Source organism: Corvus kubaryi, unplaced genomic scaffold, assembly GCF_017639235.1.
Source record: "Corvus kubaryi isolate FWS band 111438036 unplaced genomic scaffold, C.kubaryi_AGA036_p1.0 37398, whole genome shotgun sequence".
Classification (NCBI taxonomy): domain Eukaryota; kingdom Metazoa; phylum Chordata; class Aves; order Passeriformes; family Corvidae; genus Corvus; species Corvus kubaryi.
The window spans coordinates 2,961,305-2,988,088 of record NW_024581137.1 but is presented as its reverse complement, the minus strand read 5'-3'; the positions used below and the strand labels follow the sequence as shown (position 1 = coordinate 2,988,088).

Below are 26,784 nucleotides of genomic sequence, written 5' to 3'. Positions count from 1 at the left end.
AGGGGCGCGGCGGGGCCGGGCCGGGCCGCGACGCGGGGCGGGCACAAAAGCGCCGCGCCCGCCACGCCACCTCGGAGTCGGCGCTGGGGGCGGCGTGGGCTTGGTGGGCCGGAGATCAGCGCTTAGTGGCGCCGGTACGGGCGGCTGTCTCGGGACTCGCAGGATGCCGGAGGCGCGACAGCGCGGAGCGCGGGTGCTGTGGACGCTGCTGTGGGTGGCCGTGGTACGCTCCTACAACGTGGACGTGGGTCGCCCCGTGATTTTCCGGGGTCCCAACGGCTCCTTCTTTGGGTACTCGGTGCTGCAGCACTACCACGATAGCACGCGGTGGTGAGTAGCGCGGCCCCTGTGTGCCCGGGGACGGCGAGGGCGCGGTTGGCGGCGGGGATGCGGCCGGGCGGTCGCTGCCGGGCTATCCATCCCTCCCGGCAGCCGCAGCTCCCGCAGCGGGGCAGCAGGAGCCGAGCCCCCTCGCAAGTGCAGCAAAGGGGCGCCTCCGCCCTGGCTGCGGGGCCTCTCCCCGCCCTCGGTTCACCTCTTCGTGTGGGTGCGGTGGAGTGAGGAGTTGTGGGCTCCGCGCCCCTTGTGCACGAGGGATTTCCCTGACGTGAGCAGGGGGCCCCGCACTGGGAGGCGTTTTAACACGGGGATGTCCTTTCCGGGCTGGCAGCCGGCGCTCGGCATTGTGATCTAACTGTCCTCAAGCGCCAGCCGGCCCGCGGCCGATGTCTCGACGCTGTGTTCAGTCCCCCTTCCTCGCGGGAAATATTTAGGCAGCTCATCGTCTTGACTGGGTACAAAAAAGCGCACGGGGTACGGAAGATGATGGGTTTTGTCGTGCTAATGGGAAATGTTTCTAATAGCGGTGACCTCCAGCGAGAGCAGCGCGCTCAGCGTCCACGGAGCTAAACTCCCCACACTCTGGCGGGGGGCAAAATTCCTTCGGAGGCTGAAGAGACGCTTCCAAATCGTAGACGAAATGTCTGTGTAACTTAAAAATAAAAAGAAGGCCGATGATAGAAAGTTTATCTGCATCCAAAAATTTGTGAAACTGACAAGCTTCTTGTTTTCCCGTTGACTGAAAAGAGCATTGGACCATAGTCTGTTTGTTGTCTGGGTTAGAGGCTCTTTGTTAGAATTAAAAGTGATTTCTCTTAACTGGACCTAGCTGATGTCATCTGGTGCACTTCTAATGTGAGTAGGAACCACTGCTGCCAGTAAGTGTCCACAAAGCATGTCTTTATCTTTTTATACTTAGATATTCAGCTGTTGATGTTAGAACTTTGGTGCACTGTGGTTTAAATAAATGTATTCATTCTGGCCTACAGTCCTTTAAAAATGAATTTCTTTCACACCCTTTAGTTCACAAGTAGTTCTATGCTCTGCCTTTCTACATAGTGGCTTCCATGGAGCATTCAAATTTACGGACTTACAAGAAGATTTCTTAGAGGAAAAGCACGCTGGGAGAAGAAAAGCTCTCAGTTTAAAGCAATGCTTAACTTAGGTCAGGAGTCAATGAAGGGTGCGAAGGCTGAAAGGAACTTTTATTCAACACAAGTTGCTGGGGATTCACAATGGTGTGAATGAAGTGCTGACCTAGTGCAGTGTGGTAGGACAAAAGTGGTAGAATTTGTTTCTTCTTGTCTGTCATTCTGATCGATAATATGACTTATCTTCAGATAGCACCTGCTGGTGTGATATTTTTGGAAGAGAAGGTGGACTAGGGAGGATTCTTGCAGATATCTCCACTTTGTTTAGAAACATGCTGGACTTTAAGTGTTGGGCATCTGTCTGAAGCCAGGGATCTGTTAGAAGTCTGGTGCTCAAAATTAAAATCTCAAGTTACATAAACTCCATTTTTCTGGAAAATGGAGCTGATTCATGGCGCCTTCGCTGTAGCACCCAGAAGAAAAGAAAACCCAAACCAACCAACATCTAAGATCATTAAATGCTTTTAAATAAAAAAGTTGTTAGGCCTAAAACCGAGAAGGCTTAATGTGGTCAGCCATCAGCACTGTCAGAAATCATGAGGGTGGGATTGTCACCACTGGTGGGAAAGCTCCTCTTTCATTGTTTGACCAGGGAGCAGGAAGTTTGCTTTCATGGGTACTTCAAAATCCTGTTTCCAACAGACACTGGGATAAAAAGTTTGGGAGAAGAGTATTTTTACACTCTCCTTGATTCTAGTGTGCTATGTGCAGTTGTGCTTGTAATGTGTGTGTGCATCCTAAAGGTCAATAATGAATGTCTCTTAAAAGTATATGCAGCCTGCTTCCAGTTTTCTGAAGAAGTTTCTCTTAAAAGTCAGGGTTATTGTTTGGTTTTGTGTGTCAAGTTTTTTTTCTTTTTTCTTTTGACTTTTATACACCCAAGGAAGAGCTGTGATTTCAGTTTTCTCATGTCCATTTGGTCTGTGCACTCCAATGGGAAGTAGTTAAAATAATTTAACTTTAGACAGTTGTATTTTGCCATTCAAGGCTTGCATGGTGAGTTTAGCACTATGTGAGCCTGCAAAAATGTGATTGATCATATCTGAGGCTGATAGGGCTCCTGCCCATCTAAAATTGTTTAATATGTTAATATGGTCTCAAGCATTTGAAAGTATTCAGGAAACTCTTGCTCTTCATTGCTTGAAGGCAATACTCACCTAATGTACTTCTGATCATGAGAGCTGTGTTGTTTTCGGTAGCCTGTCCATGTGTTGGTGTGTGTGAATCTATTTGTGTGTGTGTGTGTATATATAAATATATATAGTCACTGATTCATATTAAGATGGTATCTCTCATAGCCATGTCTTCCATATTTCAACTCTGTTTTCCAAGACCACAAAGGCACTTGTCTGTATTGCCTACATTAGGCCTGCAGGTTTCCAGTAAACTGGTTCAGGGTTTGGTGATTCTTCAGGATTTATGTGAGCCAGATATTCATGTAGAATGCAAAAAGAAGCGGGGGTGGGGATATTTGGTATGAAATCTTACACCAGATAAACGTGAATAGTCAGGCTGCTGCACACAGAAATTATAGTGGAATATGGGTGTTCAGCCACCACTACAATAGTGAAGCAAGTCAGTGCCTTTGATGTTTTCTGCAATAGTTGATTGCAATGATGATTCCATTGACCTGTTTTTGCACATTTTCTTATCTCAAGAAAGGTTTCTCATCACAGATGCGCTGAGGTTATTGTATTTCTGACTATGTCGTCTTTTCCTTCCTTAAGTGGGTTTTATGGCTGTAAATCTTGACAGGTTTTCTCAGTTACCCATCATTGCCATTTTCAGCAAGAAACCAGGTGGCTGGTTGCTTTGGAGCAGGAACAAGCTGAAGTGTTTCTGCTCTCTGGATATAATTTTGAAATTTGGAGTAAGGACTCAAACAATAACCAAGAAACGACCCCAGACAGTTAGAAAAAAAAAATCAATTTTTGCCCCAATAAAAAGTGTTAATAATTTGAAATCTATGATTCTTCTTTTTTTTTAAAATGAATAAGATGTTACTTTAGTCTCTCTCCCTTTCTGTCCTTATGGCCCCTTCTTGCTGATACCTTCCCATCTCTCAGCAAGTCTAGGGCGACCATTTCATCTTGTCTGGCAAAATGATCTGGCATGAAAAGGTAATGAAGTCAGTTTAGTTGCATGGTGTCCTCTTGCCAGTTTACAATAAAGAATGAGTCTGGCCTCTGTCCTGTTGCATCATTCCTTCAGCCCTGCTCTTCACTGGTTTGCACTGCTGCTGAAATAATGAACATTGATCTGCGTTTTGAGCCGATGGGTATGTGTCGTTGGCATGTCGCGTAAACTTGTGTGCTAGCAGAAGGAAGGTGATTCCAAAATCAGACAGAATAAACTTTCTAATACAATTTGAAGCACTAGAAAGCAGGCATTCTTTATCTGCGCAGGACACACAGCTGATCTCTTCTTGTTCTGCATGTATTGTGAGATTTTACAACAAGGTATTTATCATAATCATATATATTCATTAAAACATGTTTCTTATCTAATACATAAACATCACCTTCCTAGAACTATTTTACATGCATCTGCCTCCTTCTGAAAGTCCTTTTATGATTCTGGAGGTTTATTAAGAGGGGTCTCTGGTGGTTGTATGCACTGAATGCTTCAATATTAAAGGTGACCTTTCCTTGAACTTTTCCTTTGGGCACGTGCTGTTGCTTCTTGTTACATAACTTGTCCAAGAAAACACTGTAGGCCTCTTTATCTGTTTCACCACTGGTTCCAGCCACATTTATCATCCCATGTGCATACCTTTATATCCTTTCTTCTTTTTTTTTTGCCAGCTTAGTCTTTAAGCTCTATTCAGCAATTTTAGGGGAGCTGAACATTTTTATTCTCTATGTTATTTATCAAAGGTGTGGTAACAGACTGACCCAGTGAAAACTGGGTGTTGTGTGCATAATCTAAACAGTGATACTGTAGATCCTGCCATGGAATTTCGAGGAACCTGAGCTTGCTGTCATTGGTCATGGATCATCCAGCCCTCCCACTTCTTGCTCTGCATGTAATGGATCAAACGTGGGGTTTTATTACAAGTAACTGGGGTTTTTTTTGCAAGTAACAGAGACCTTTCTAAAAGGGAGAAACTCAACTGGGATATGATCGTAGGGCACCCTTCTCTGGTATTGCTTTTGAAATGAGCTGTGGTATGTGAGGATATTTAAAGACTTTTTTCCCCTGCCACTTAACATTGCAGTGAGGTGAGGTACCTACAGTCCTCAGTCTTTAAACTGTGATTGTCTAGTCACTGCTGACGTGCTGTACACTGCTGCTTAATGTGCTTGGCATCTCTAGCCACCAGTCAGCTCTGCAGTTTTGCTCACTATTCCTTCTGTTAAATGCAACACTTAATTTCCAAATCTGTATGTCCTGGGGGTCAATCACCAGGGAAGTGATTGGTACTGTTCTTCAGGAAGTAATTTTAAGGAGGTGTGAATTTCTCTGTGACCAGGAAAGCTTCTTGTCATCCAATAAAATTGGCTGCTGCAACTCCTTCAGTGGTATGGTTTCCAGCCATGCAGCTGCATAGTTTTCTCAATACAGATGAAGACGTTTGCTCTTGATAGTATGAGTATGAATGCAAGAAGAGAAAGTTAAGTGGCCTTTCTGCTTACTGCTCCCTATTTTGGTTTAAAGCCCAATGATTTTTTTCACAGAGCCAGTGGGATGAGGCTGTTGCTTACAGATTTCTGTGTACCTCAAGGAAAATGGCTAAAATGGCTCCAAACTCCACTCCTCCTGTTCTTGGTTCTCTTCCTTTCTGCATAGAAAGTAAGCTCTTTTCTCTTGATGGGGTTTCCCCTTCAGGGAATCTTCATGCAGCTACTTACTAATATTCTAGGGGCTTCCCACAGAATAGTATGGTTGTGGTGAGAAGCTGCACTTACCAATAATCTCTGCAGAGAGTATTACTCACACAGTAAGCCTTTTGGCAAAAGGCTGGAAAACTGCTGGTGCTTGCTTGCTGACAGCCCAAGTAGTCGTATAGTAACATTGGAAATCTGTACCACAAAAATCAGTCATTTTAAACAAGAGGTGTTTAAACTATTTGGAATATGTTGGAAAGTTTTACTTCAGCTAGCTGTATTTATATCTTCTGTGTTTATGCCAGGCAAGAATCCACAGCACTGAGATGAAAGAAGACTGTATTAGACTCTAAGGCTTTGTTTTGAAATGTATTTCTGATTTGATATAGTAGCAGAGAAAAAACACTTTCTCTGATTGCAGTGCTCTTTGATAGACATTGCAAAAGATTTCAAAGGTGTTTTAAAGATGCAGAGGAGATAAAAAACAGGTGGGTTTTTTTGCTCCAGGGATCCCAAAGTATTTAGATGGAAATGAGTCTTCTATCCAGGTCTGCTGAAAAGTCTCATGATAGTTAAACGGGTGACTTTCTTACAACAGTTAAAGCATTACATACAGAAGCTAGTGAAAGAATGAGCAAGTCTTTTTGTTGACAAAGGAAGTATTCTGGTCTCAAACCTTTGAATAAAATTAAAGTAACTGATATGTAACAAATACCAACCAAAACACATGTGAACCAACAGAATACCTCCTGTTTCCCTGAAGATAACCATCTTAGGGCATACGTGAGCATGGATCATGCCAGATGAAACAGGAGCTCTGCAAAGGTTTCAGCTGCTGGGTGCTAGGTGAAGAGTGAAGAGTGAAAGAATGAGACAAGATCCTAAGATGACATACTGTGTGCTTTATGTGAAATATCAAATTAGAACGCATTCAGGACAATCCAAAATAGATTTGCCTTTGGCACATGTCTCTGGCTGCTTCCTTCTGCTCAGTCCACACGAAGAAATGGCAATGGACATTTTCTTTTTGAAAAGTACAATTGCTTAAGACAGCAATATTATCTATGCCAGTAGCCTACTCAAATTGTTAATTACCAATTTTTCCCATTCATGTCTTTAAAGAGAAATGAAAAGTCTTTGTAATTTAGGCTCCATTGTGTCTATCTTTCATGTTGCAACCCAAGGTATCTTGTGCACTAATTGCTAAATCATATTTACTTTTCTTAGGTTAGAGCAAAACCTCTTTTAAACTGGAGGTCAATGTGACCTATGTTATCTTATTGTTATAACAGGTCACAGAAACATGGTCTTTCCTTTTGCAGTTTGAACTGTAACTCTTCAAGCTAGTACTGTTTATTTTTGTTAGACCTCATGAATGTCAGTAAGTGAATGTTATGCATTCATTGCCTGTGTAAATGAAATGACTGGCATTTGATTTATATCTGCTGCCTGCCTAGTAGGATTTCCATTTAGAGCTATTTTTCAAGCTCCTTTGCACTTGCTCCCCAAGTGTGCAGCCTTTGTAGGTTTTAGCAATTTAAGTATTTTGGACATTAATTCTTTTCACTTGTGAAAACATGATGTGTGTTGTAGAGTGCCAGAGTGCAATTCCATCAGAATTCTCCAAATGATACAGTTTAGCCTATAAAACTTCAGAGAAAATGGTCACTTAACATAGGGGTTTCTCATATTTTTTAAGTGTATCAACTGCCACAAGACAGTTTTGTTGCATCCAGTGGAGTGTGTTGGGTGGAAGATTGGCTGCTGTTGTTTATAGATCAGGCTCTGATGCAGGAGAAGCTCCTCTGGATGACTCAGGTTGAACCTGGACAGGTGCACACCTTGTGCCTTGGGTCTCCCTGTGTGTACTGGGATGGTGGTGATCGGTGGTGGTTGGTATGGAACTTTAGACTGGAGGGTGAAGGAAACGTTATTTAACACAGGGAAAGCATCCATTTTGGGGTTGGTGCTGGGCTGTCCACCTGTGAATGGGAGAGTTGTGTATGCAGACTGACTTTGTACCAGTAACTCTTTAGTGCCTAAACCAAGAGCAGTGTCTCCTTGGTCTGCTGCTGCCTCCCAGGTAGCAGCCTGGGTCTGCACAGGGGACTGCTGGAGGCTTAGCCTTTTAGAGATGGTTGCCCTTAGTTCCAGCCCTGGGCTTGATTTTAGTGAGGATTTTTTTACGTTCAGAAGCTCTGTCATGATTGACAGTGCAAGAGCATTGCAGAGCTGTTACTTAGTTACCTGGTGTTCCCCAGTGCCCTCCTTGGAGCTGCTCTCCTCCTGCTTAACCTCCCTCCTCCTCCTCACCTACCCAGGTCTGGGGTCACAACCACTTGAGAAAGATTGTCCCTTTAATGAGGAAGCAGTGAAAGGACTCCTTTAATACTTGTGCTTCCCTTGTAATCCTCCTCAAAAAGCATCCCTTAGGGCATGAGAAGATAGAAGTCTGTTTGTTAAAGAGTTTAACTAGATCCTAACACAAGTGATTAAAATGTGCTCACCATCTTTCTTTCAAGGGTAACCCTATGGTCAGAGCAGGCCATTGGTGCTTCCCAGAAACAGTAGATCTCATGTGGGATAAATAGTCCAGGTAAAGTCTTCACAGCCTTAAGGATAAATATTGGGTGGTAGCAATGTATTGTGGAAGAGATTTGCTTGTATTGTTGGTTGGGTTTTTTGCTGTTGTTTTTTAAAGACATAATTATATAAAGTGTTCTGAGAATGGGGTGCCTCTACTTTCTAAACAAGCTTACAAATCTTGGGCAGGCTGGCAAGAATCCAGGTTCAGATTTTGTCTGCTTGTGGGTGTATCAGTTCTGGACTGATAGGGATGTAGCTAAAACTGAGAAAAAATGGATGCAGATGCTGTTGTCCATCCTAATGCTTTCCTAAATGCTTTTGGGAGGTGTGTGGTGAGGGTGTGCCATTTTAAATGTGGTGCAATCCTAATGGAAATCTAATTTGTTAAAAATACTTGTGGAAATTCCTTCACTGTGGAAAAATGCCTTTATTGTGTGTGGTGTTTTCAGTTTGTGAATCAGTGTCATTGTTTTACAAGGTTGCTGAGAAAAGTGCTTTTAAGAAGGAAGCTCTGGCAATGTGAACCTCGGTGGTGTTAGTTGGTTTTTTTCTTTCCACCTGAAATTAATCACTTATTGCTTTGCTTTTGGTTTTCAGGGTCTTGGTTGGTGCTCCCAAGGCAGAATCTAAATACAGCACCTCTGTTCAGTCCCCAGGAGCAGTGTTTAAATGTCGAGTCCATACCAATCCTGACAGAAGATGCACAGAACTGGATATGGGGAGAGGTGGGTAGTTATGATGCTTTGGGACAGCAGGAGGCAACCAAAAAAAATCCAAACCACACGGCTAGCAATCTTTCTGCCAACTTCAAATTGGCCCCGAAGTATTGAGAGGGAGCCATCAGCCTTTCCTGTTGGATTTTGAACACTAGTAGCAAAAGTGTCACATTCTCTTCAGCATTACAAAATAACATCCCATTTGTGCCGGTGTCCTCCCAGTGGCCTTGCTCGCTCTTTCCAGGGAGCAACCAGGTAAATGTGGGTTTTTCCCTGCTTAAGCTAAGCTGCTGTCTTTTCTTCACCTGCTTCAGTGTGACTTTTCAGCATGTTGGTGAGTTTGTAAGTGTTTTGGAGTGCTACTGCCTGCTCCAGGCAGTGCTGAAGTAAACAGTGTATGAGATAACTCCAGGCAATGCAGTGATGGGCTCATGATATGTGGGGTTATTAGTAATGTGGTGATCTATGGGTTCCCTCATAATGCAGCGAATAATTTCTTGAGTTTACTTTTTGTGCTAAAGTGGTCTCAGTGAGACCATGGGTATGCTATTGAATGGGATCAGGGTTGACTTCAGTTACTCTAATGTACTGTCTGAGGCAGGGGAAGGTGGACGCCTAAAGTCAAATTATGATCTAAAACTTCATGCTGGATAATGATGATAAAGATCGAAGCATTTTAATATTTTGGTTTTCTTGGTGACATGTTGCTTTCTCTGCCTGTAAAAAAAAGGCATATTTGTATTGTTCATCTTTTCATACCTACACTAAGTAGAATTTCTGTTTATGAGGCTTACATGTGTTAAAACAGGGTTTTGGCTAAGTGGTTTGTCCTGCTACCAGATTATAAATTGTCATGGATTCATGAATGCTGCCTGACAGGACTACAGATTTCAGCCTCATTTTTTTTAAGTGTCCCCAATCTCATTTTCAAGATTGCATTTAGGAGGCAATCTGATACCTCTCCCACTGACTTGATCGTTCATTTAAGTAGAGCTGTGGACATAATGTAATAGCTGCTGCCTGTTTGGAACAGGGTCTGTCCTCAGTTGTGTATGTGTACTCTGCCACTTAAGAGTGAGAACATTGCCCCAGTTAATGCATTCAAGTACTAATAATCAGGATGCAGGGGAAAAGAAAAGCATCGTCAGATGTTTGATGGGCAATCTCTTTTCTTGTCAGGATTCTTTGGTAGGTATTTAAAACTCATGTCTCCTTGTCTTGCTGCCTTTCCCTTTTTTTCTGTAGGCAATTCTCGGGGCATGCTCTGTGGAAAGACCTGTAAGGAAGACAGAGATGATGAATGGATGGGTGTGAGCCTAGCTAGACAGCCAAAGGCTGGTGGAAGTGTGCTGGTAAGTCCGTGCTTTTCTTTGATCTCATTAAAACTGTAGCTGCTGCCTGACTAAGCACATCAGGATTGTGTTTGGCAGTAACTGATGGAGTCCAGAGTAAGAGGCAGCAGATTCTGTAGTCCATTTCTTCAAGCAGAAGTGAGCCCCAGCCAGAAGACATGATTTATAGAGGGAGGATTCCAAGCCATCACACCTGACTTGCGTCAGCCAAGGACTTCCTCCTAAATCTGAGGGTTTATATCTTTGAACTGAATAAATACAATTTGTCTGGGAGGTATCTCCTAATTTGTTCTTTTTGTAATTTGCCTGTGTTTAAGTAGGAATTATGAACGCAATAAATTTTCCTTGAGCACATGAATTGTGTTTCAAAACTTATAAGGAAAAATGTAAAATTAGTCTTTGTTGTCATATTTTTCATTTATTTATATTAATTTCCTATTAACAAGGTAGAAGAGTTGCAAATAGAGATGTCTTAATTGTGTGTGGATTGACTTATTGTCTTCAATGTGGTTACTATGCACATAGACAAGACAAGGGGAGTGGATGCAATCCTTAGCATGTACAATATTTCTTAGCAAAACTTTTTCTGTGTTATCGTAAAGAGTCCTGGGCAAAACCCTTTCTAGACTGCATGGGTATTTTACATTCTGACCAATCATTGCCTGTATATATGTCCATGGTTGGGTTCTGACTGTCTGCCTGAGTGTGTCTGCAGGGAAGTTAACAGAAATAAAAAGAAATTTGCAACAAAATGTTATGCGTATTATATGTGGCAGGCAAATGTCAAGCTTGTATCAGGGTAACCCTGACAGCAGTCTAATTCTAAACAGCCCTGTTCGTGAGTAGGAAACTTTCAGTTGGCCCTATCCTTCCAGTGATATATAGGACTGCCCTTGTATGTAGCATCCAGCTGTCAAAAAGTGGCTAGTGAGAAAGATCTTATGCAGTGATTACTGTGCCAACCATCTGTAAAAGGCCAGAGGACAAACCTGTTTCCCTCAAAGACCTTTTTATAATATGTGCTTAGAGTCCAGGTGCTTACGCCCCAAATCCTTGTGCACCAACTTCCCTGTGGGAGAACAGGTAGGTTTGATACCTTTCTGTCACAGTACTATGATATTTTTTCCCCCTGTCTCTCTTGTCAGTGTTATAGGGGCTAGCTTTACTTTTCTTGGATGTTTAAAATGTGTTCAGGACTAGAGGAGGAGGGGAGAAAGAGGGACATAAATAAAATACGCTGTAAACATGTACAAAAGAGCACAAAATTAAGGCATTCATGATAGTGCAAGCAATTAATATTTTCAAGGTGTATCTTGAGCTATGTGTGTGCTCAGTTGCATGTAACAACTGAGAAGTAACTTGTATTGATTGAGATAACACTACCTTGAGACACAGCATCCTTTTCACTGGCCAGTATTCAGGCTCAAATACACAGATTCATCCTAATTAATTTTTAGAAGGTTGTTCATACATTTTTAGGCAAGGCTAAATTTTTTTTTTTTTTGTAATAATAATATCTTAAGAATAGTGGGTTTTTGTCTTTTGGTTCAAAGGGAAACAGGTTGGGGCTGATGCTTAGGGGTCATCTCCCTAGATAGAAGCAGTAATTGAACAGAATGCTGGTGGGGCAAAAAGCCAAGCAACTGCCAAGCTGGATGCTGGCTGGCTGAATGGAAGCTACAGGGGTGAGAGACATGGGTGGTCTTAGATTAGGGTTGAGGGAGTAGAAATTTCACACATAAAGCAGGTTAAAAGTGAAATGTAGGTAAAGCAAAATGTGCACCTGGTGGTGTGCTTATTTCAGTGCAGCTTAGGCTGGTAAAATGTCTCCACAAGTGACACTGATTTAAAACAATCCTAACCCAGCCATCTGACAAGATTATGCTGGCCTCACCAAGTAGATCATGTCCAGATGCTGGAGGATATTTAATTATATAATTCTCATTGCTATTTATTACCAAAGTCACGCTACTAATTATATGTCTGTGTGCATCTGTGTGTAAACAGAGCCTGAAATGAATGCATACAGATTCCTTTGTGGAAGGATATTACCTGGATGTTTCAGGTCATTGTTGCTCTCTGTTCTGAGAACTTTTAACTGAAAAAGTTTCATGACTTTGCCACAGATGGTTTTCAATACATGTGGACTTCTAGTTTTAAGGATTAGTATTTCTTTAAAATGTAGCTTTTCTTTGAAGCCCATTTGAAAAACTGGTGTTCTGAGATGTGTCTGAATATTTGTTCATAGCTGTATTTGCCAAATTTTTAGGTTGTTTTTAAAAATTGCAAGATAGCATGAGTGCGTTTCTTTAGTTAGGAGTGTGTAGATACTGTCAAACATTACAACTCCATTTACTGCATCTCTTCCAAGGATTCCTTTAAGTCAGAGTAATATCTTTCTGGTCAATAGCCCTGGATGGATTGGGTTTATTTCCATAAACAAGTGTAGTTGCCTGTGGGAAATATTCATGCTCTTGACATTCTGTGTTAGATTAACTAGTCCCACAGTTTAACTGTGGGTTGTACAAAGAAGTTGTTACTTTTGCTTTGAAGCTGATTTTAGTGACCTAAATTTTTTTCTTATCAGCGTTCCCCAATTGCCTTATAAGAGTACCAGCTTCAGTGGCAAGGGGCAGTAGGGAAGGTGAGGAGCATGCCAGAGGTCTTTAGCTGGTGTTTGGTAAAATGTGGATTTTGTTTGAGCCCATATTGTGCCAGGATGTTGCTAAACCAGAATTTGGTGTTTGTGTGACGGACTAAATAGTAAAGCATCAAACAGTGAGGATATAAACAAATGTGGGAATAAGATTAAATAATAAAACTTCTTGTCCTTAGATATACGATCAGTCAGTCTTTGCATTAATCTCAGTACTGCAATAATACACCTGAGATTGCCCACTCTTTCCAAACTGAAACAGTAAAATTCCTCCTTTTACTTTTGTTGGGAGAGGAACCAGGGACAGCGCATTGTGATTTAAGCCACATCCTTCAGTCTTGCTGTTCCTAAATACCTGCCACTTCTGTCATTGTGTTGCTTTTCCTGTGGAGCAAAGCCTGTGGCTGCAACAGTATGCAAAAGAGCCAAGTGTCAGCAGTTCTGAAATGGCCTATTCATTATACTGCGGTAATGCAGTGTCAGCCATCAATAGATATCTCATCTTGCTTTGCTCAGAAGCATTTTATTTTTCTTCAAGGGTTTGCATCATTTCTGCCTGTTCTGTGGTAGAGCTGGAACCTGTACCCCAGCAGCAGCTGCTGAGCACCAAAGTGTACTGATGGTTTCCTTATTGCACAGGGACCTACCTATAGCTTTCATCTAAAGTAGGGTGCATAGGCTGTCAGTTGTTTGCAATTGCCTCAAATTCAGGTGAGTCATTTCTGTTCCAAAGACCTCTTCAGGTGTGTGCTGTTGCTGTCAAAGAAGGAAGCCTGCAGCCACCTTTGGTAGCACATCACCTTGCCCCGGCAACATACAGCAACAGTGAACTGTAATTGACTCTAAATGCTTTTGGGAAGACAGAAAAACCAAAAGCAGATGCATCGTGGCAGGGAGACAAATGTGCTGGTTGTCTGGCTGCAGAGAAATGAGTGTTGAGGAGAAAGAGGAGCTGCTGGACTCCGTCCATTGGGAAAATGTCAAATTCTGTAGCTTTGGCACAGGGAAGTCTGGGGAAGCCCTGACTCAGGTAACCAAGGAGAGTTCATCCCTTGAAGGTGTGCAGACTGAGGCAGTCAGTGGTGAACTACACTGCGCCTGAATACACATCATGATGAAGGTACAGAAGAGTGGTCACTAACCCAAGTCTTAACAGATTGGTTAAGTGTGCCCAGAATTGCTAGACTGAGCCCATAGCTTCCAGCTGATTTTGAACATACTTCTTATCCAGCAGCAGCTTTTTCTCTCCTTTTATTATTTTATCTTTCTTGGCCTCTGCACCTCACTCCTGAGCAAAGCTACCTGCTTGTGATGAAATGCTGCTGCTCTCCCTGACTCCATTGTTTGTACTCTTCTGAGAGAGATTAGTAGGTTAATTTACGTGAGTGTCTTGCAGTTTCTGAGATATGAAATATCAAGGAATTTACAATACCACAATCATTTATCTTTCCAAAATTTTAAGAAATACTCTTGGTTTGTTTCCAGTTGAGTTTATATCCAGAGCTGGGATTGACTGTTGCTTTAATTGTATGTGTCTTTATGGCATTGTCTTTGCAAGGGCTGTGCATGTGTATATTTGTGCTCACAACATGGATCCATCAGGAGAGAAACTATTTCCTGGTTTTGCTGGAAATGAGTGTTTCACATGTCAGGTGTCTGTTACCATTGAATTTTGAATGAGTAGTGCATGGGGATAGAAATCATAACTGAACCTCCTTAAAGTGCATACTAGAGTCTCCAAAGCTGCTTTTTGTTGTACTTCTCACATGCATTTGGCTGTGGAGTGGAGTGCCCTCGGAAAGATCCTTTGCATCACAGGTGGCAGCCTGCAGCATGCAGTGTTATGCAAAACTTTCTGTGGCCCCCAGAGTCCCTCACAGTCCCTCTGTGATAGCCATATGTGGAAATATGTGCCTCTTCTTGAGCACATGAAATTAGGAAAGCAATAAATATCAAACTCCAAATGCAGCACTGCTAACAGTAGAGAGGCTTTTGCACAACTGATTTTGCTCTGTGAGAATAGTATTAACTATTTATGTCTTTCTGGACATAAGTATATTGAAATCTATTGATGGCTGGATTGAATTTTGAGCTTTCCAGTGGCTGATACACTTCCCAGGTCCTTTAGTGGAGAGGTGACACAGCTGTGCCTGCTTTATGGATGGATATAATTTTTAACAATGTTGAGATTCTCTGATGGGCAGCTCTGAGGTGCTGAGGCAGAAAAGTAGGGTAGCACACAGAAATGGAAGACAGAGGGTATCTCATCTGGGGAGGATGGGGTCAAATATGGGGTTCATGAGGGGGGTTGATGCAAAGCCTCCAGGAAAAGTTGAAAGCATGTGGAGGAGATGATTTGTGGCATAGAGGCTTGCTCTGTTGGCATGGGGTTAAGCCTTAAATGACATAAATTGACACATCTACAGTGACTTCAGTGTAGACTCAGACCAGCTGGAGATATAGTCAGGCATGTGCTAAGTTCAAAGCCCTTGCTCTTTCACATTTCCTTTTCTTTTATTCCAAATAAATCCTGAGCAGAAGGCAACTTGTGGTTTGGCTGGCAGCAACGCAGTGTTAATTTTTGGAGCAAATGGGTTCTGGGAAGGTGTGAACCAGGCTCTACATTGCTTGCATATGTGCCTGTGTGTGGCAGTTGCACTGAGCAAGTGTCTTGGTGAGTCTGGCTTTTCAGGATGATCTCATTCTTCACTATAAAGCTCTGCAGCTTGTCTGCACATTGGCTAATGTTGCCACTCTTGCTGCTACAAAATCCTTGGCATTTTCACTTAAATTCACTAGCAGTAAGCAAAGCTCAGCACATCTGTCACCAGAACCCAGAACTGCCTTTCCCAGTGGAAACCAACCTTTGACTCACACATGCGTTCTCTGGTGGTTTAACCTTCTAATATGGTCTTAGTAACCTTCTAAGTATTCTCAGTTTATTCCTGTTTTTCACCTTTTTCTGGCTTTGTTGGGTTGTGTTAGTGCATCTTAAGTCAGAAAAGCTTTGCCGTCTGCGAGGATTCATGCACAGTCAGAGATTTTGAAATCTCCAGCATAGGCTCTGAGACCTCTTGTTTTTCTAGTTATATACATGTGAAGGCTGAGATCTGAGCTGCCAGGTTAGACAATGGCCTGAGCTGCAGAAGCTGACAGTGAGAAATACTTTATCTAGAAATGGTGGAATGTAAGGAGAATACAATGGGTTTGTGGGGTGAAGGTGATGCTGACTGGTCCTGTTCAGGCATGCTCTGCCTTGGTCTGAGTGATCTCCTGTGTCTCTGGGCCAATAACCCATGTTGTATGATCTGTTCAGGCATGTGCACACCGCTGGAAGAACATCTACTATGAGACAGAGTACATCTTGCCCCATGGCTTCTGCAACATCATTCCTCCTGACCTGCAGTCCAAAGGGAGGAAGCTCTTGCCCTGCTATGAAGGTAAGGAGTCAGGCCAGCAGTGATGCTTATAATGTCCCTTGCTACACTTCTACTACTACAGTAACCTTCACTACTGATTTGGTTTTTTCTTTTTTCTTTTGTAACATGTGGCTGCCTTGCAGCGCAGCTGTGGTGGCAGTTGGGTTTTGGATGAAGTTGGGAGAGTAGCACAATGACTGAACAGGTTCTGTGACTGCTGAAGTGCATGGTTGCACTTTACTGGAGGAAGAAAAAGTTTCTGAATTGTGTTTTGAGGCAGCAGCTCTCCACTTAGGTAAATAATGAGAAGATATTTATATGAGCTTGGCCTCTTATGCCTCACTGTGACATGGAGTAAAAATCCTCAATTATATTGCAATCATGAACCAATTTGCCTATCTTATGAAAACACTTTCATTTTTATGTTGTCATTTATCAGAGGATTTGGATGTGGGACAGGGAAAAGGGTTACTTTCCTCACTTTGGGGTACTTCTGCAACAATTTATATTAAATTGCTGCTGTGTTAAAGTCTGGGTTTGAGGTGGATGCAGAGGGAGGGCTCCAGCTCTGAGCCATGGGTGGCTGTGCCTTTTGGTTCTGCACCAAATCCCATGTGCCATCATTTTAATTTCTCCTTCTCTAGTGCATATGTGAGACTTTTATATCATGTTTCTTTTTTTAAAGACTTCAAAAGACAGAGTCTCCTTGGCCAAGAGCAATTAACTGAACTAGAGGCACAAGTGTATTGTTTGGTAGAAGATAGGGCATCTCCTAAGATTCTTGGCCTTGAGAGGAACATTTTGGGGAAAGCACCGGTGCTTCCTCCTTTCTTTCACTTCTTCACTGTAGGAGCCTAAGGAAGTGTGGGACTTTGGAGGACAAAACACAGCAGGGTTTGTTGTGGGCAAGACCTCTGATTTTACTTATTTGCTTTTAACTCTTTGCCCTCCTGTCCAAAGCTGGCAGCAGCCAGCAGCAGGCTTGCTGCTGACATTAGTAAGTTGGAGAGGGATAAGGCAGTGAATGTCCTGGCAAGTTTCTCTGTTGCTGTTGAGTGGCCATGTCCTAGCTCAGCCTGTAAAGCCAGCCCTGTGACAGAACTGTGTCTGTCTCATGCTCACTCTTCTGAGGTCGCTCCTCACCTCCCTCTGGGCTTTACTTGGGAATCTGCCATTGCAAACCCACACATCTTTGGAGATGGCATACACTTGTGCACTGTTTCCCTGCCCTGAAATTGGTCATTATTTCATATGTGAGAAGTTTTGAGGGACCTGTCCCAGCCATGCTAGCTGCTGTGCAGCAGAGTACAAATAAGCTATGTAAGCCTTCCTGTTGTGAGCACTGTCTTACTGTATTTGTCCTTCCCTGCCTCCCTGCTCTCCTTGCTACTGTCAGCAAAATTAGGATAAGGCCTCACACTGATGTCATATACCACAAATCATCTGATATTAATTTTATGGACAATGTGCACATGCAGGGATGCTGATGGGGCTCCCTCTGAGCCTGTGTTACTGCTCCTGCACTGCCTGAAGCCATGGTGGGGATGTGGTTTCTGGAAGGGAAGAATCACTTGTGTTTATCTGTGCGTCATGTTTTTGGAGTAAAACTGCTGTTAATCTGACAGGATATTTGCCAGGAATTGCTAGAAAATAGAATGTGTGGGCCTAGTACACGTAAAGCAGCCAGTGGAAAGTTGGCAGGGTTGATGCAGAACTATGCTGGCTTAATTTCACTGCTTGGTAAAGTGAAAATTGAAAGTTTGGGACTGATTTCCACCCAGCCCCCCCTGCCCCATCAGACAGAAATCACAGTGTCACAAGGAATGGCTGCATTTGTTTACTTGTGATCCTTTAAATTTAAATAAAACTAGCTCCAAGAGAGATAGCTGTGGTGTGTCACACAGAGGAGTTCATTGTTTAAGGTTTCTATGAAGTAAGTTTTCAGTCATCCTTGTAACTTCTTTCCTTCAGTTTCTGGAATGAGCAGAAGAAATTTTCCTCCACTGACAGTGATGAATGGCTAGCGCAAAGCATCAAGTCTGAAGTGCTTCTACACTGACAGCCTCTGTGGCCATTGCTGGGAGGCTATCAGACCTGTGGCTGCAAACTCTGCACTAGGATGCATGCCTTTGCCTGACAAGATTCCAGTGTCTCAGCCTTCTCTAGATCACACCATGTGCAAATAGGGGTAGGCAGTAGCATGCTTGCTTCCAGAAGCCCCGTTTTTAGTCCAGCTAAGGTGATAACCCCAGCTGGTGAAGGGTGCAGCTGAGTGCACATCAGTCTCCATCCATGGAGAAAATGGAAATTTCCTGACTAGATGGTACTGGTGCAACATCATAGTAGTCTCAATCCATCTTATTCTTGCCTGGTTTCCTTGAAAGGGCTGACAGAAGTCTGGAATTAAAAGATAAATTGAACACAGCAGCAAGCCTAATCATTAAATACAATCTCTCTGAGTAGGTACTAATCTGGTTTAGATGAGCTGGATGTCCTTTGTGGACATGGCTGACATATGGAGCCACGGTTTTCCAGGCAATACTTTCAATTGGTTATTTTTCCCATAGTTTTAATGGGTTTCCAGAAAAGGGAGCTGCCTCTTCATTCTCCCAATGCATTCAGTTTGCAAAGAAGGATGGCTCTGTGTACTGTGAGACAGTTCAGCTGATGGGTAGAGCTGGAATGCATTCCTACTCCTCTGTGGTAAGAATTGGTGGTAGAAGTGGGGAAGACTAATGGTCCCTTTGGTTAGTGAATAAGGGAAACAGCACATGCTCATATGCCTTGCCTCCAAAGGGAAAAGTAATTTTTCCCACAGGTCCAAACCACATTTGGTTTCCGAGGAGCCATCAAAACATCCCTGCTTTGTGGTGGAAACTCAGTATCACAGTGCTAGGTCAGAAAGATTACTACTGTTTCTTCCTAGAATAGTGAAACACTGTAAGATAGGAAACAAAAAGCTTTCAGTGCATGTGATACTTGACGTCTTTGAGGATGATAGATTATTTTATTGCACTCTGTAGCTTAGCTTATGTTATGGCATTGAAGTTTGCTTAGAGACTGGCAGAGAGTTTTGTTCAAAGAAAAAGTTCAGGGGTGTTTACCTTCAGAATTGTCCCATGTCAAAGCTTGTTCTTTTCGTTTATGTGTTGTTTTATTCAATTACTCCTTCCTCAGTCTCACTCCTCTTCTAACCTGAGATCATCCTGGCTACAAACCACTGGCATCTTCTTCTCTTTTTTCTGTATGTGTTATTCATGGGACATCTTCGAAGTTGCACAGGCTGCAACCTCCTCCAGACTCAGACTCATCATGCTGCTTTGCTGTCAGCTGTTGCTGCAGCAGTTTTGTGGCCTACAGTCTCTGTAATCAGAAATGCACAGCAGTCAGCAGGCAGACAAGAAAGAGTGAAGAAGTGTAGAAACAACAAATTTGTCCTTGACTGCAGTCATTGCCTGGAGCTATGCAGAAACAAATTAATTTAACCTCATGCAAAGGTTGTTATTCAGGTGTACAAAAACTGTAAGCTGATGCAATAACTGCACAATTTCCATCTAATTGATTGCTTCACTGCATGGATGGCTGGCTGGCTATGTTGTATGAGTGACAGGTGTCACTACTGTGCACTGAAGTGGAAGCGAGGTAGAAGCAATCTTGGTTTTCATCCCTTTTGGACTCATCCATTGCTTGGGAGGAGCAGACTGGCTCTAGGGAGCAGACAGAAGTCTGTGATGCTGGGATGTGACCATCCAGGACAGGTGGCACCCCTTGGCCATGGGTGCATGTGTGGAAAGGAATCTTGCTTGGGTGTGGAGGCAGGTGTACATCACTGCAGATGGGAGTTAGGGGGGCCGACAGGGAGGGGTAGTTTTGTGCTGAAGGGGTTAGGCTGAAATCCAGGAGCCCAGTGTCTGTCTCTGCTGGGCTGCTGGCTCCTTGGGGAGGACTACATCTGTCTTGATTCCCCCTGAAATGTGGTGTGCTGATCTCTCCTCTGTGTCACTAGAGCTTTAAATTCTCAAACAGCCCCAATGTCTGAGGTGTTTGGGCCTCTGTGCTTACATTTCCATTTGTGAAATGTCACTGGCCTTGGCAGTGAAGACTGAAGCAAAGAGAGCCTGAAGACTGGAAGAAAGCAAATGTCACCCCAGACTTCAAAACAGGCAGCCAAAGAAGCCATTCAGTATTTCAGCCTTCTCTGCAATTTCTGTTGCAAGAGGTCACTGTTTCCATTCAACAGTGGGCCCTACATTTTCCTTAGTATCCTTTTGTTAATGTATCTGAAGAAGCCCTTCTTGTTAGCCTTTATATCCTTCACCAGATTTAATTCCAAATGGGCCTTGACGTTCCTCATTTCATCATGCAAGGGTGCGGATCCTACTGTAGTGCAGGCAGGGCTTTTAGGACATGCACAGAATTATTTTTCAGGAAATGCTGGAGGGAAGAATCTCCTCTCCTTGGCTCTCTTAATGAAAAAAATGTTCACATTGATAAAAAAATATTATCTCCCAGGCAAGTACTGCCTGGAGAATCTGTATATGGAGAGTTAGCAATTCAGAACCCCAACACTTGCTGAATACCTATAGGCTAATACAGGCTTCAGTTCTCAGTGGAATTGTCATGCATTACAACTAGGAGACCCAACTGTGCTTCTGGTCTGCTGGGATGCACATCTGCTTTGGCAGGACCCTGCCTTGGCCAAGAGTGTTGGGCATTTGGACTAATTTATGGATCAAGTCTCTATTCTGCATGGTCTCTCAAACTGAACCTCTCCCTGTGCAGCTGGTATGACCTCAGCAAATGTCTGAAATTCTGAACATCTTTATGATGTTAGGAAGAGACTATATGTAATACAAAAGGGAGAATGGGGTGTGTGTGTGTGTATGTATGTCTACCTAAATATTTTGAAAGAAGGCAGCAGTTTTTATAATTAATTCCTTCCGATCTTCAATAAGATAAAATGCAACTCCAAAGGAACTTGCTTGATTCCAAAGAGACAGTTTGCTCATTGCTTTCATTAAAATTTTCACCATTTAGCAATGAGTTAATGGGGCTTAAAATAAAAATATAAAGAAGTTTCACAATTATCAGGTTATATGGTAAATTGTTTTTGAGCATGAATTACTGTAGTATACAGGAAATAGTGATAGTATGGTAGATATTTGAAAATAATTATCTGGAAAAAAACTGCAAAGGCTCTGATCGAGCTGTAAGTTTCAAATACTTCTAAGATGAAAATATTTGGATTAAGGCAACGTGGAAAGTTATTTTCTTTTTTTCCTCTTTTTCCTACTCCCCACCCTGAACTTAAAGTATTCCTAGATATATTTTTTTCCTCATCATCAAAAAAATAAAGTAAAAATTCCTCAGGTTTGACAGGGCAAATGATTGCTATGTAAAATCCATAAACAAAAGCTATAGGATGCTGGTTGAGTTCCCTGTGAACAGGGAGCTCTGAGCATGTGGCCATGAAAAGCAGCAGATCTAAACATCCTGCAAAAGAGACTGTTGTCTGATCATGTAGAAACACATGGCTTTTCCTCAGTCAGTGTCTTATTCCTGGAGCTTGTGTCCTGAGGTACCCCTCTACCAGAAATATTTCTGGAGGCCTTGATGACTGTCATTGTATGGGAAGATCACTTTATTTCTCTGAGGTAGTAATGGGCCTGAGAGTTAAATCTCTTACTTACCTGGAAAGAAATATGCACAAAGTATCACTTTTTGTTCCCCCCTTCCAAGCTGTGGTGATCTCTGCCACAAATAGAAGCCTCTTCTAATGCACCTCTACTGGAGTGATGCTGCTGCATTTTCATGCTACTGTGGTAATGCTTGTTTAGTGTCTCTGTAGGCAGCACTCTGGCTTGTCTCCCCAGCTGGCTCCTTGCTATACTCCCTGATGTGGGTGAGTATGCTGCATGGTGCACACTGGTGGCTGATCCACTGATAAAACCCAGGAGCCCTGCATGCTGATGTCTCTCCAGGCTTTGTGAGTAGCAATGCAGGTGGCTCAGGTGAAGAGTGTGTGCTGTGTCAGGGATGATCATGGTTTGTTTTCTTCTCTTCTTCCATCCAGAGTACAAGAAGAAGTATGGGGAGGAGCATGGTTCATGCCAGGCAGGGATCGCAGGGTTCTTCACCGAGGTGAGCTGGGGCCCATGCATGGAAGGGTTGGGGTTGGTAAGTGGCTCTACTGTTGCATATCCCAGGAGGAGATTCCCAAGTATGGCTTGGACAGTGGGCTGAGCACTGAGAATGGTCCCTTCCTGCTGGCAAACACCCTCCTGCTTCGTCTAGCTTCCCAGGTGTCTGTTTCTTGCACAGTGACTGCCCAGTGGTTCATACGTATGTGTATGTGTCTCTCAAGGTCTGTAGACAAGTCTGAATGAATTGACTCTGGGAAATGTCCTCAGGGAATATTCTTATTATTTTAATCCCAAAACTTGCATAGAGGCATTTCTCTGTCTGTCATTAACTCTTTAATGTAAGCAATGATGTAAAGTCTGTCGCTGTTGCACACAGGGACGGTGAAGAACGACATGCACTCAGGTCAGAGAAGATGGTCGAAGCCGACCCTTTAATGCCCAAATCCCATCTTTTTGTAGCATGGATTGCAAAAGAGAAATTACATGATTGACCCATCGGTCAACCACCTACCAAGGTGATAGGCTAAGAGGTTGTCCTGGGTTGCAGTGTATTCTATCACCATCCTCATGAGCTGTTGAAATCAGGTGGGGCAGTGTTTCCTTGCCTCCTCCCCCCCAGACTATCTTTCTGTTAATGGCCCATCATTGTCCTGCCACATGACTCAGAGATAACTCCCTCCGGACTATCTTCTGTTAATGAGCCTAATCAACACTTGGCCTCATGACTCATTACCCCATTGTGAGATGCTCCACCCAGAGGGAGGAACCAAGCATTCCATCCTGGATATAATCTGAGACTCTGAACACCAGAGACAACCTTTCCACTGGATTTCCAGAGGACAGGAGCTACATAACCACTACTGGACTTTCTGAGGAAGAGCAGAGCCTTTTTTCTACAGGATCACCACTTCAGGAGGACTGCAGCCACCATTCTACCAGACTGCTACCACCACCCTGACTAACAGGGTGTCTGTTTGTATCCTGACTCTGTCAGTTTAACCCAGTGTTTTCTGCCTTTATTTTTGTTTTTTTTCCCCTTATTTTATTTCCCTATTAAATTGTTATTCTGACTTGGTGTCTCCCACTAGTTTGTTTTCAAACTAGTACAAGGTATAACCACCCATTTCAAAATATTATTCCCAGTAAACTAAAACAATTCCACTACGTTCTTACAGCAGCCTTGCACCCGCAAATGTTTACCAACTAGCAAACCATCAGACAGCTAGCTTGCGTGAGAAGGGAGACTTTCACATGAGACAGTAAAAAGTGGAGAATTTTTCTCTGCTAGCCTTCTCAGCAGCTACAAAAGTCTTCCCTGAATAATTTTGTTTATGTATGTGTACATGTGCATGAATATAAGGCACATACATACATGTACATACATAAGATAAACACTTTTTTTTTCAGTTCTGCTACAGTTCTTTGTTTCAGAAAGATGGAGAAAAAAATAGTGTGGTAGAATATATGCACCACAGCCGTTCTAAATACGTGACCACATTCTTTCCTGGGCAGAAGTCTATCATCCATGTTTCAGTTTTATCAAGAATTAATTTGTTCCTTTATGCATGGATTATTTTTTTGATTAATATTTTGGGGTTGTGGCTTTTTTTGCTTGTTTGTTTTGGTTTCATTTTAAATTTTTTAAGAATCTATACCCACTCCTAATTATATATGCACTGATCTATAGAATGTATTGTTCAGTCTGATACAAATAGAATAAGGGTTTTCTCTTTCAGAAATTGCCTTCTGCCATTTCAGTAAACTGGAATGGCAGGCAATGTTGCCACAAGGGCACTGTCTGGTAACTGGATGTTCAGCCAGCAGCAGCTGTTGTCTGCTCTCTCCAGCCTGTTTCTGTTTCCAGGCTTAAATTCTCCTGTGCTACCCTAGTTCAAAAGATATCTTTGAACTTTTACCACTTCAGCCTGATGGCAGCAGAAAATGCAGATAAATGCCTTTTTAGGTCAAACAGGCAATCCTCTACTGTATATTCAGTGCTGTGGATGGTAGTTGTTCCTGTCAGTAAATGATCCCTTGACCTCACAGGTATGGCCCCGTAACAAGGAAAAAGCTATTTCTAAGCATGTCCTGCTCTTTGGTTGGTTTTGAAGTCTTGTCCCTGTAGTCTTACTAGGAAAATCCCTTGTTTAACATCTCCCCCCCTCGACTGGAACTGGTCACTTGAAGGGGACTCGGATATGATAGCAATTTCCCACAAGGATGGAGTCCACCCATGGCCTTGCATTGAATGGAGATGTGAGGAAAACAGCTGTTCACATGTCTTCTTCAGGGATGGAGAACTTCCTGGGCTTAATGCTCCTCAGGCTTAATTTGGTCCCTTGCTGGAGATATTTAAAAACACATCCAAGAGCAAGGTTTTTCTGCAAGGATGCTGGATGTTTTGAGACAACATTTTCTGAATTTCTCTTGAATGTAAATGTACCTTGGATTTTGACTCAAAAGCATTATCCATGACCATCTACCTCTGAATGCTGGATCAAACTTTGATTTCTACGGTCTTTTAAAATGCTCAAGCACTCTGGTTGTCTGTAAGGATCACAAGCCGTTTTATAATTCTATGATGACACTATAGCCAGGTTGTGTCTCAAAGACCAAAGTGTATCTGTTGACAGAGCTGGGCAAAATGTTCCACCTAGGACATAACACACATCATGCTTGTTGAGTGCATAGCAGCTCTTTAGCTTCATAGTTGTAAAATCAAAATCCTTTGTGCTGTTTCCATCATGATTGTTTGGTATAGCATGTCAGCCAGCATCAGAGCATGATCTGTAGCTGAGTGATGGGTTCTGGGTGGGATTTTTTTGAGAACTATGTTAGCAAGTTAGTAAGGCTGAGGAAAGTCTGTTGCAGAAGAATAGCTGAGCAGAAGTGGACCATGAAAGAGCAATGTGTCTCTAGGGTATATGCAGTGACCTTGATGCTTGGGAAGAAGGAAGGATAGTCTCTAAAAGCACACAGGAAGGGGATTGTTATAGATGGACTTATTATTGGTGTTTTAAGTAAATATCCTGTCCTTTCTCCATTAATGTGTAAAGTTTTGATTGTTATTTTTTCCTCCTGCCCTTTTCCCCCCACACTTCTGTTTTTCCTATTGTAGGAACTGGTAATCATGGGGGCACCAGGATCTTATTATTGGACAGGAACTGTCAAAGTACTGAATCTCACTGACAACACATATTACAAGCTGAATGATGATGCTGTGATAGCCAGGAGGTACACATACCTTGGTAAGCAGCTCTCTGGTGCTCACTGTGAATAGGAAATTGTCCAACAATGTATTTCAAGGCTATGATGCTACAAAGTTGATACTGATTTTTTTTTAATGGTGATGTATTTTTATAAAAAGTGTGAAAGGAAGAATATTTGAATTAAAGTGATACTTACCTGGAAAGAAATATAAGCAAAGAAGCATTCAAAATACTCCATTCTTCTCTCCTTGTTCTGAACCCCTTCCTCCCCCCCCCAGCTTGCTATAGTTTTTTTGACTGGTATAGAAAAGGCATTTTAACTGAACAGCACATTGGATTGTAGTGGGCTTCTTAACATTCCTGTCTTTGCCCTGTGACAGGCAAATTATTTGTCACAAGTTAAACTGCATGTCTGCTTACATGTGCCTTTAAAATGGGTGCAACAACTAATTACAGAATTTGTACTGCAGATGCATTTATTTTAACAAAAATAATGCTACCTAAATGTGTCATTGGCAACAGAAAGAAGTTGTGAAAGGTTTGGCTATAGGTGCATCTTTAACTCAATTGGTTTTACTTCCTCTAAAACCAGCTAATGTCCCTAAAATGCTTAATTTAAAGGCTTCCACCTAAACTGAAGTGCCTAAGATTGTTGAGACCTAGAAGGCATTTCACAGTTTGGTACTTTTGACTAAAGTCTTGCACTGATCTCTCATTGTCCCCTTAACCTTTAGTATTTAAAAAACCACAATTTGGGAGATACTGCTTGGTGATAGCTAAATGAAGAGTAAATATTTACCTGTTTAGAGACATAAATAGGTTTTGCCACTGATAGACATGAATTACAGGGTTTACCATATTGACGAGAGCCTCAAAATTTGTAGCAAAAGAGCAAGGCAAGTACAAGAGAGCCTTAGAAGGAAAGCTACTCTACTCATCTTTAGTTATTACATATTATTTTAATACATCAAATAAAGCTGAATCTTTGATATTTTTCTTTCAAATACGTGCTTTTTTCTTTGATATATCATCTCATTTTTCTTCTTGCCGAGACAAGTCTTTTTAAGCTATTAACTTCTATGACCTCTGCCTACTGTCTTGTTCTGTCTCCCCAACCAAAAAGGAACATGATTTTCCAAGCCTTCTTGGGCAGTGATTTTAGCCAAAGGAGGACACTTCTGTCTGATCCAAGTGGGACTGTTGCTCTTTGACATGATACTTTCGCTGTGGTCATGTGATTGCTTTTCTCTGTTTGTGTATGCCTTTTCCTGTTTTACTGCTTCCCTGTCTTGACTTGCAGTTGGCAAACTGCTCCCACTATGAGCTCCTTGTGTCCCTTGGCCATCTCCACACACATGGCTTTCTTCTCTCAGCTTTTGGAAGGGT

General features: G+C 42.5%; 1 protein-coding gene across 1 annotated transcript in view; it reads left to right on the top strand.

The window, feature by feature from the left end:
- The first annotated feature begins 40 nt into the window (after positions 1 to 40).
- The window catches only part of ITGA9 (integrin subunit alpha 9), a 244,396-nt gene continuing 217,652 nt past the window's right edge, over positions 41 to 26,784 (top strand). The window contains exons 1-6 of the mRNA XM_042044551.1: positions 41 to 330; positions 8,501 to 8,628; positions 9,865 to 9,971; positions 15,944 to 16,067; positions 22,120 to 22,187; positions 25,308 to 25,437. Of these exons, the coding sequence (XP_041900485.1) occupies positions 164 to 330; positions 8,501 to 8,628; positions 9,865 to 9,971; positions 15,944 to 16,067; positions 22,120 to 22,187; positions 25,308 to 25,437 (724 nt within the window). The 5' untranslated portion in view covers positions 41 to 163. The remainder of the gene's footprint in view (positions 331 to 8,500; positions 8,629 to 9,864; positions 9,972 to 15,943; positions 16,068 to 22,119; positions 22,188 to 25,307; positions 25,438 to 26,784) is intronic.